Raw genomic sequence first — 11,263 nt, 5'->3', positions numbered from 1 at the left:
GCCATGCTTTTTGGCCATGTGAAGGGGATTCAAAACATAATATATAGAGGTAAAAATTAGATTTTGCGTTATATACAGAGTGTAATATTTCGGCGAAAAGGGTTCAGATGAACACCCTTGCGCCTCCTAAATCCGCCACTGGTAGTAGGTCGCTTAGTAGAAGGCTCAGGAGTGATTACTGCCCTTCTCTTGACAATGAAAGCATCCATAGCAATGTTATCTTGGTCTTACTCATCACTAAACCTCATCTCAGGAACCAAAATCTCCAAGGGCTCAACAACAAAGTGTGGAAAGGGTGCTGGAGAAGAACTAACCTGGGAGGAGGATCCTTGACCTGTTTCCTTTGGAGCGGGGTCAAGTCTTTCACGAGAAGTCCCAGAAGTTTCTGCTGGTGTAGAGCTTTCAAAGAGCACCACAGCTGCTTCTTCCACAAATCCTTGTGTCTCATTTCTTTGAGACTTAGGCACACCAGAGATTACCTCATGCACTATTCCATCTGCAGATACAACAAGTATGCTTGTGATGGTTTCCTCCTCGAGAGACTCCATGGGCACCACAAACTCAGGAGCAAGAACAACTAAAGATTGATCAACACTAACCCCTGAGACCTCTATAATCTTTGGGACTTCACCTAGTTCTCCACCCTTGTTTTGGTCGGTGAGAATTTTAGTCGATAGAGATGAAGGATTATCGAATTTTGGGGTTTCTGGGGTCTCATCATTTGGAGAAGTAGAGAGGTTTGAGATAGTCGTATGAGAACTGGAAGGTGTACATAGAACTGGGTTGGAGGTGTTTTCAGTTGTTGAGACTGGAATGGTGACAAAGGGTTCATCAGGGACGGAAGGCTCAAGGGTTTTCTCTGGAGTGATCTCTACTAAAAGGGGAATTATCGGGTGATTTTCAACCATTGTAGATATACAATTGAGATTATTTTTGGATAAGGTCTGATGAGTGGAGTATGATCGTTCAAGAAGAGAGGGTTTTAATAAGAGAAGATAATTATGAGGGAGAGAGAGAGAGAGAAAATGGTTCTAAAATGATGGTAGTGTGTGGGAAGTCGCAACATTTCAGAGGGAGATGGAAGGGATTTAAAATGAAAAGACGTGACAACAGATTCTGAAAAGGTGGATGCCATGACACTTGATTTTCGCACCTTTTTAAGATATGTATGAAAAATGTATAGGACTACTAACCTGTGGTACAAGAACCAGGTTCTTGACCTGTCTTTGAAAATTTCAATCCTCTTTACCACCCATGCAGTGAATCTACAACTTCTATAATCATCATGCGTGTCTACCTATAACTGTATTGAAGTGAGTTAGACTTAGCCGAAAAATACTTTAGCTAATTTTACCTGAAGGTGACTTTCATAGCCAACTGATGGGAATCAGGTTCTCAATTAGGCTTTATTAACCCTAGCTCCAGCCTATTTCTTTCAAAATGTTCTCTGCTCAAAGCTTTGGTGAAGATATCTGCAATTTGGTCTTCTGTACTGCAGAACTTCATGTAGATAAGTCCTTTCTCCACGTTGTCCCTCAGAAAATGATGTCTCACATCAACGTGCTTGGTTCTTTTGTGTTGAACTGGATTCTTGGCCATGTTGAGTGCATTGGTGTTATCACATAAAAGAGGCACACAGTCAATATACACACAAAAATCTTCCAATTGTTGTTTGATCCATAAGAGCTGAGCACAGCAGGAAGCTGCAGCTACATATTCTGCTTTAGTTGTTGAAAGAGCCATTGCATTTTGCTTCCTTGTGCCCCATGAGATGAGACATGATCCTAGAAAGTGAGCCATTCGAGAAGCACTTTTCCTGTCCACAAGATTACCTGCATAGTCAGCATCAGCATACCCAATAAGAGTTAAAATTGTCACCTGAGGGGTAGTACAGGACCAGGTCCTGTGTTCCCTTAAGATATCTCAAAATTCTTTTGGCAGCCTTCAGATGAGATTCCTTGGGATTTGATTGAAACCTTGCACATAGCCCCATGCTGAAGACAATATCAGGTCTGCTGGCAGTGAGGTAGAGAAGAGACCCAATAATGCCTCTATACATGGTTTGATTCATAGAAGAGCCAGATTCATCCATGTCCAGTCGAGTGGCAGTGACAATGAGAGTGTCTATCACTTTTGATGCTTCCATATCAAGCCTCTTCAGGAGCTCTTTGATGTATTTCTGCTGGCATATGTATGTACCCTTTGTGGACTGCTTCACTTGAAGACCCAAGAAGAAATTTAGGTCACCCATCATACTCATTTCAAACCCATTTCCCATGAGTTTTGCAAATTCTTCACATAGTGAATTAGTTGTTGCCCCAAAAATGATATCATCAACATATACCTGAACGATGAACAGGTTTCTCCCCCGTTTCTTCAGGAACAAGGTGTTGTCTATTTTCCTTCTTGTAAAACCATTTTGTAAGAGGAACTTTGACAGCCTTTCATACCAAGCTCAAGGAGCCTGCTTCAACCCATACAATGCCTTATCTAGTTTAACCACATATTCAGGGTGTTCATGACATTCAAACATGGAGGTTGCTTTACATAGACTTCTTCATTAAGAAATCTATTCAGAAATGTACTTTTGACTTCCATTTGGAATAGAGTGAATTCCAAAAATCTATTAAGATTCTAATAGATTCCATGCGAGCAACCAAAGCAAACGTCTCATCATAATCAATTCCTTCATCCTAATTGTAACCTTGAACCACTAGCCTACCCTTCTTCCTTGTAGTGTTTTCATGTTCATCAAACTTACTCCTGAATACCCACCTGGTTCCTATGATGGTTCGATCTGAGGGTCGAGGTACCAGGTGCCATACATTATTCCTTTCTAACTGATGTAACTCATCTTGCATGGCTGTAATCCAGTCTGCATCCTTTAAGGCCTCCTTGATGTTTTTGGATTCTATTTGGGAAAGAAAGGCTGAGAAGACAAGTGAATATTTTTTTGATCAGGTTTGCACACCTGAATCTAGAGGGGTAATTATATTATCAAGAGGATGAGAGCTTTTGTGTTTCCAGTTGGGCACTTTAATTTTATTTGTAGAGGAGCTGGGTAAGTCTGACTGGTTCCCTTGCATTCTTCTCTCAGCTACCTGTGGAGTACTCTTAACTGCATCAACCACTCTTTCTTCAACTTTAGTGGTTGTATTTATGGTACCCGGTTCCTCTCCAACTGGTGAGGAGGATACTGCATTGTCTTTACTTGGCTCTTTCACCTGACTCATCATGTCTGCCTTTCCGTTTGTCATGTCAATGACTTCACCTGGAACTAGCAGAGGCTCTCCATCTTGATCATCCTTGTTTCTTTTCTCGTAGGAGGGATAAGACTCGTCAAAAATTACATGAACATTTTTCTCAACACACTGAGTCCGCTTGTTATATATCTTTTAGGCTTTCCTTTGAGAAGAGTAACCTAAAAAGATTCCTTCATCACTTTTAGCATCAATATTTTCTAAGCTGATCCTTTCTATTGTTAAGAACATAACATTTGCACCCAAATGTTCTTAGGTGAGTAAGCTTGGGATTCCTTCCATTCAGCAACTCATAGGGGGTTTTGTTCAAGAGAGACCTAATCATGAACCTATTTACCAAGTAACATGCAGTGTTAACAGCTTCAGCCCAGAAGTTCTTAGCAATCCCACTATCGATCAACATTGTTCTTGCCATTTCCTCAAGGGTTCTGATATTCTTTTCCACAACTCCATTTTGCTGGGAAGTCCTTGGGGCTGAGAAGTTGTGAGTAATGCCATTCTCGTTATAGAATTCATCAAACTTAGCATTGTCAAACTCTGTTCCATGATCTGATCAAATGCATGCTACTCTTGATTCCATCTTCACTTAGATCTTCTTCACAAAGGCTACAAACACTTCAAAGGTTTCATCTTTTGTTATAAGGAACAGAGTCCAAGTGAATCTAGAGTAGTCATCCACTATTACAAATATGTACCTTTTTCTTCCCCTGCTTTGCACTCTTATAGGGCCACATAGATCCATATGGAGGAGATCTAGTGGTTTTGAGGTGCTGACATCCTTCTTTGGCTTGAATGAGGATTTCACGTGCTTTCCTCTAGTGCATGCATCACAAACTTTGTGTTCTTTGAACTTTGACATGGGCAGACCATGAACCAGGTCCTTCTGAATTAGTTTATTCAGCAGAGAAAAGCTTGCATGCCCCAGTCTTCTATGCCATAGTTCAGCATCATCATCAACTGCTTTCAAGCAACTCAGATCACCACTTTGTAGAGACTCGAAATCAGCAACATAGATATTCTTGTATCTTTTGGCCACCAGTACTACTTCACCAGTTACTAGACTTGTAACTGTGCATATCTTGGACAAGAATTCCACCTTGTTTCCTTTATCACATATCTAGGAGACACTCAAGATATTGTACTTGAGGCCATTGACATAGTACACATTCTCAATTGAGTGAGTGAGTAACTTTCCAATTTTTCCAACATGAAGAATGTACCCTTTTTTCCCATTTCCAAAGGATACACTCCCTCTTTGCAGGGCTTTTAGTGAAAGAAAGTCCATGGTGTTTCCAGTCATGTGCTTTGAGCATCCACTGTCCATGTACTATTGTTGCCTACTTCCTTTCACTGTTCCTTGCACACGGAGATCACGGGTTAGATTTAGGAACCCAAGTAAGTTTGGGTCCCTTGTAGTAAGCAAGAGGATGAATAAGTGCTCTTTTAGTCCATACAAGTAACATGTGTTTTTTATGAGTGACACCTGGTCCCCTTTTAGTAGTTACTTTCTCAACAAAAGCTTTGTTTTTCTGCAGAGACTGAACCCTGGCTTGGAAATTTTCCTTGAAGTGCCTATTGTTCCCACAGTGGATACACAACCAATTATCGGGTATAGTAACATATTTGCTCTGAGGGTTGTAAGGAGTTCTCTCCATTTGAAACCCCATCCCTACCTTTTACCACCATTATTAACATATATGGCAGTGACACCCTCCGAGGACCAGGTCCACTTAACAGACTTCTCAAGATCATTTTTTACTCTTTCCAGTTCAGCTTGGAGCTGCCAAGTTTTTCAAGTTCGCACACAAACTAGTTTTCACAGCTTTTAACTCATTTTCAAGCTTAATGTGTGCCTCACTAGCTACCTCTTTCCCTTTTTCCGACTTTCCAGGCCTACCCTTAGCTCTAAGTTCCTCTATTGTTTGCCTTAAGTCTGCAATCACTATTAAGAGGTCATCTCTCTCCTGCTCAACAACAGTCACTTTCTCCAGTAAGGCATCCTTTTCTTTACTAAATTTCTCAATGGTTTCTTTCAAGTCAACTACTACTACCACTAGATCATCTCTTTCATGTTCTACACTAGTGATTTTCTCAGTTAAAGCCTTGTTTTCATTTTCTAGATTATCTATAGTTTCCTTTTAATCAACCACACAAACTACCAAGTCATATCTGGTTTGCTCAGCATCTCCTAATTCTATTGTCAAGGCATCCTTATCATCTACAAGACTATGATAGGCATCTATTAATATATTTGCTAATGACATGAGTTTTTTAGGAGGATAGGATTTCAGATTTCTCTGAACATCCCTGAAATTTACCTCATCATTGTCATTATCTTCATCATCACCTGATTGGGCCATCAAAGCAAATATTGAATCATATTCATTTGCTTTACTTTCAACTTCCATCATAGAACTATCACTTGCATTAGTTTCTTCCTCAAACTCACTGGAGGAATATCCCTATGCTGCAAGAGCTTGCTTCACAACATTATCAATGGCATTCTTTCTTTTAAAGCGTTTGTCAGGAACCGGGTTCCTCTTGGCTGCTTTATCAGGGTTGTATTTGAAGTGTTCTTGCTTTAGGAGAGGACATTCTCTGATAAAGTGCCCCGACTTTCCATATTTATGATAGAGGTCATAATTCTTTGGTCTGCTGGAACTGCCCCTCTTTGGTATCCCACCATTCCTTCTGACCATTTTCTAAAATCTTTTGGTTAGGTAAGCCATGTCAAAGTCTTCCTCACTTGAATCATTGCCTTCAGCGTTGAGTACCAGGTTCTTTTCCTTCTTTGGTGCTCTTCTTTCACTTTCTATCTTCCTCTTCATTTCGTAGGTTTTTAGATTTCCAACTAGCTCGTCTATGGTCAGCTCCTGCAAGTCCTTTGCTTCAGTAATAGCATTTACTTTACTCTCCCATGAACTAGGTAGGATACTAAGAATTTTCTTCACGAGCTTGTTCCTGGGAATGACTTCACCAAGTGAGTGTAACTCATTTATGATGGAAGTGAATCTTGTGTGCATGTCTTGAATAGATTTATCGTCTTTCATCCTAAAGAGCTCATACTCAGTGGTTAGCATATCAATCTTATATTGTTTTACTTGAGTGGTTCCCTCATGTGCTGTTTTCAAAGCTTCCCATATCTCCTTGGTGGATTGACAAGCTGAGATCCTGTTGTATTCATCAGGTCCTATGCCGCACACCAAAATATTTTTGGCACGAAAAGTTTTCTCCACAACTTTCCTATCTGCATCGATGTATTCTTTCCTAGTCTTTGGCATCGTCAATGGAAGATCTCCGACATTCTTTGTTGGGATAAAAGGACCATCACATATAATATCCCACAATTGAACCTGGGTGGTCTATACGTAGACTGACCTTCTTCAAAATTTGGTGGAGCAGCCATAAGGATCCTTCCTAGGTGTTAGCCTGATAGGAGGAATCCGCTCTGATACCAATTGATAGTTTATATGAGTCCACCAAACTATAGAGAGACCAGCTCCTCTTATGAGTTCCACTGTGAATGCTAATGAAACAGTAAATAAATAAGATAGAGAGTTTTACGTGGAAAATCTCTGCTCAAGGGTATAAAAAACTATGACCTATATTGGTAGGATTTCAACTTCACTATGAGAAACATTTATTACAACCTATGCAATCTAAGAATTAAACTCTTAATCCCTCACTAACTTGTAATACACCTATTACAAGCCACTTTGCAATACACCTATTACAAAGACTTCAATTCATGACTAACTTTAGTCACGACACAAACACTAAGGGTTTATGATTTTACAAGAGGGTTCCTAAGCAGCGCTTCTAGCTAAGCAAATTAGGAATTACAATGAAGAACAATTACAAAGTTACAATTCAACTAAGGACAACAAAATACTAGATTTAGGAATTGGTCTATAGTTGTGTTAAACTTTGTTCATAATGCACTTGAGAATTGAATGCTCGAATATCAGATGGCTTGAATACTTGAAGTGAATTCTCAAAATGTTCAAGTGATGTTTTGTTGTTATACTCTTGTTAATACAACTTGGATGACATCACTTGAATGATGTAATCATTTGGTTGGTCAAAGGACAAGTGACTGCAGAACTGTACTGCACTGTTTCTGTGTATAGTACAGGCAGTCACGTCACTTTCCAGCTATACATAGTTGACTTCATACTGCTGTCAGGGAAACACAAAGGTATCAGATCCTTGTGTTGGTTCTCTATCTTCTGAAGTTGTAGCAGTTCATATTAGCTAGAGTCCGTTGATTTTCAATGTGTACCAAGTGTGTCAGGTTCCTTATCTGATTCTTTGACAGTAAGTTTGTTAGATCATCAAAACATAAGGCTAAGACATTGTGAACCCATCAAAGTCAACAAAAGTCAAATCCCGTGTCCGCTTGATCAAAACTTGAGGTTCGGACCAAAATCCGATCATCCATTCACCCCCGAGCCTGGTTATGTAATTTGTTTCGAAATACGACCTCAATTCGAGGTCTAAATTCTATTTTATAAAAATTCCTAATTCTACCCAAATCCCTAATTTTCACCATGAAAATCCTAGGTTTAATGATGAAAACTTATGAAATTTAATGCGTAAATGAAAAAAAATGGATTAAGGTCACTTACCAATGAATTGAGGAAGAAAAGCTCTTGAAAGATCGCCTCTAAGGTGTTTAGTATTGAAAATTTGAAAGAATAAGCTAAAATCCTGTTTTCCCTTCTTATGTCCAGGCGCAGATGTCACAATTGCGAATCCCGCAAATGCAAAAAAATCTTTCGGCAAATGCGAAGATTTTACACTTCTGCTGCCATCGCAATTGCGATGGTTTGTTCGCAAATGCAAACTTGGACTTCTCGCAAATGCGAACTCTATTGACCGAGACCCACTTTGCAATTGCGAAGTAATTGTTCGCAAATGCGAACCTGATAGAGGCACTGTAACACCGCAAATATGAAACCAGACCTTGCAATTGCGAGGTCTGAGGCCTGCACCAGAAATAGGTTTCACCAGCTATGCTTCTAAGTCCAAAACTGCTCCGAAGCATATCTGAAATTCACCCGAGCCCTCAGGGCTCTAAATCAAACATGCACACAAGTCCAAAAAGATCATACGAACTCACTCGCGTGATCAAAATACCAAAATAATACCTAGAACTATGAATCAGACACCAAAACGAATGAATTATTCAAAGAAACTTAAAAACTTTTAATTTTTTAACCGGACGTCCGAATCACGTACCTGGTAGCAGCAAAGTGAAACTTCGGTCAAACTTATTAATTTTTTAAACCTTTATGCCTCTAGTTTTCAATAAATTGCAATAATTCGAGCTAGGGATTTTCGAATTCAAATCCGGACATACGCCTAAGTCCCAAATAACGATACGAATCCACTAGAATCGTCAAACACTGATCTGGGTCCATTTTCTTAAAATGTTGACCGAAGTCAACCAAAATAAGTTTTAGGGCACGATTTCACATTTTTATCAAATTTTCACATAAAAATCTTCTGGAAAATAACACGAACCATGCATGCAAATCGAGGAAGACTCAACGGAGCTAATCGAGGTTTCGAAACACAGAACTTAAGGTTAAAACTGTAAATGATCTATCAGATCATCATAGGAAGGATCCTCAATATATAGAAGTCCAAAACCTTTTTCCTCTAAGAAAAAGGACTAGTCAAATATTGAAGAATTATATTTTACTTTACGTAATAGGAACTATCAATTATGAAAAATATGTTTGTTTTTCATTCAAGAGACAGGAAAACTAGATACGTTAAGACAATCAGGACAAATACCTAATAAGTAGGCGTAGGGTATGTTAGCTGATGATCGAAAATAACACAAAAAGAAAAACAACAAATCTAAGCCCTTGGCTTTTGTTTTAGGGTACAACTAGCTCTCACCAGTTGGAAGACAGTTCAAATCTCACACACAAAATAATGCAAAACCCCACTTTTTTTCTATAAATACCTAATCCCTCTCTTTGAAACAATGAGCTCATAATCTCACCTTCCTCGTTAAATACCTCCATATCCAAACAAAAGATGGAGGAAAGAAAAAGTTGTGAGATGTACAGTTTGTACTTCCAATGGAAAGTGACAAAGGCATCTCTTAGTAAGGTTGATCATTAATCAACAATGGTTGGTAAAAAGTTTTTCTTCATATATAAGCAAATAATATTATTCGAAAACAATACGTATAATAACCATTTGAAAATGATAGAATGTAAATATCAGTTCCGTACAAAAAATAAAGCCTTTAAAATTGCCAAAATCACAAATCCAATTTCTTGATTAAGTACAAGTGCCAAACTGCCAATATAATTAATGCCTCTAACCTATTCGATCAGTCTAGAAGCTTTAAGTCACTCTCAGGTTAAACATTGCTGTTAATCAATAGCACACTTAGGATTTTAAGTTTATAAATTTTGAATTTTAGGATACAATAACACACTATGGCCCCCGACCCCAAATCATTCAATAGTTTATTAATAGTTGTGTATGCGAGCTACCCAATAATTATTAAGATTTTTCTTACTCATATGGTAAAGAGCATGAATGATAAAGTTATAATGCAATTGAAAGCTAAGAAGATAAATCCTGCGGCAGTAAAAAAAATATTAGGTTTATAATCGAAGTATCTCTGTTCGACTTTAAAGCAAGACTATGCGTATGTGAGTCAATTAATATAATTATACTGTACTTTACTTATCTATTATACTACTAGAATAGCAGTAGAAGAGTACAATAGAGAGGGACATAGCTTGGATGAATTTGGATTGCATATGTGGCCAAAATTGACCCACTGAAATTAGACGACGACAAAAACTTTGGCACATTCCCATTTATGAGATTTAGGTGTATTGGAAAAAATTGAGTTTATATATTAAAGTGGTGTAAAGATGACGTGTCATGACATATAGACTGGTCAAAGAGTTACAACTGGCAAATAGGCACGAGTTGCAACAGATACGAGCAGAGGCAAAGGAAGAGGCACGAGCGGTTATTCAAAAGACTCAACGCTCGTACTTATTTAAGTCCAAGAATCAAGGGGAATGAATCTAACACTACATGGGAGTACATATACAATATTTAATGAGCCTTAAATACTAAAAATGTTAGAGAATCTGTATTAAATATAATGATTATGTAACGTAGCATTTAATGTCTTTAATTGTCTATAATGTCTTTATTATGACAAAGGCAAAACACATATCTCCAAAATAGCTATAAAAGGGAGAGAACAGATCAATTGTAGGGGAACACAATATTATTTGAATATACCGATTTGCTTGTTTTTCTTCTGATTATCTTATTGCTAGCCAAATTATTTTCTTTCATATATTCTTTTGATTATCAGTAACCCGAGTTCTTCTAAATTAAAGCTTTGACCAAAATCCCATTTTTTTGGTTAAACAAATTGGTTTCGTTACCGGAAATCTGATAATCTATCCTCTTTTAGCTTAACTTTTCTTGTTGCATCAACCATGTCGAACAACAATGACAACATTCAAGGAAACCAATGAAACCAACAACTTCAGGGAAATCCACAGGGTAATCAAACCTCGGTCCCTTCTCCACGAGGCTCTCCTCGGCGGTCTCGTGAAGGCTCTCCTGATAGATCTCATACAAATGGAAACGCTCAATGTTGAAGCTATCGATGAAGCTTTGCAGAAACTAATTGATGCACAGGTCAATAAAGCTCTTGAGGCTTTTGCTAGCCAGTTACCTGCTGCACAACCCACACCCACTCCAAATAACAACACTTTGGAGAACCATCATTTCGGGCTTGTTAATTCAGGCAGTGGTGGAACCCCCAGCGAATCACAAGAGGGAGAACCATGTAACTTAGTCAATTCTGATTTACAAAATTTAGTACTAACATTGCAGAAATAGCTCAAGGAGCAAAGTGACCGCATAGAGCAGATACCTGGGGTGCCGCCCGTAATCAAAGGGATCGATACGAATAAATACTCGCAACAACCCTGGAAGCCAAG

General features: G+C 38.6%; 1 protein-coding gene across 1 annotated transcript; it reads right to left on the bottom strand.

Moving 5' to 3' along the window:
* Positions 1–1,395: 1,395 nt before the first annotated feature.
* Positions 1,396–4,927, bottom strand: LOC142165038 (uncharacterized). Its single transcript, XM_075223683.1, has 7 exons — positions 4,744–4,927; positions 3,598–3,809; positions 2,972–3,317; positions 2,814–2,929; positions 2,345–2,441; positions 1,984–2,217; positions 1,396–1,832 (listed from the first exon to the last, which is right to left on the bottom strand). The coding sequence occupies exons 1-7, from the start codon at positions 4,925–4,927 to the stop codon at positions 1,396–1,398; spliced, it is 1,626 nt and encodes a 541-aa protein (XP_075079784.1).
* Between the last annotated feature and the right edge of the window lie 6,336 nt (positions 4,928–11,263).

The sequence above is a fragment of the Nicotiana tabacum genome, chromosome 10 (assembly GCF_000715075.1).
Source record: "Nicotiana tabacum cultivar K326 chromosome 10, ASM71507v2, whole genome shotgun sequence".
In the NCBI taxonomy this organism is placed as follows: domain Eukaryota; kingdom Viridiplantae; phylum Streptophyta; class Magnoliopsida; order Solanales; family Solanaceae; genus Nicotiana; species Nicotiana tabacum.
The sequence above is the reverse complement of the archived record's forward strand: the minus strand, read 5'-3'. Positions and strand labels throughout refer to the sequence as shown.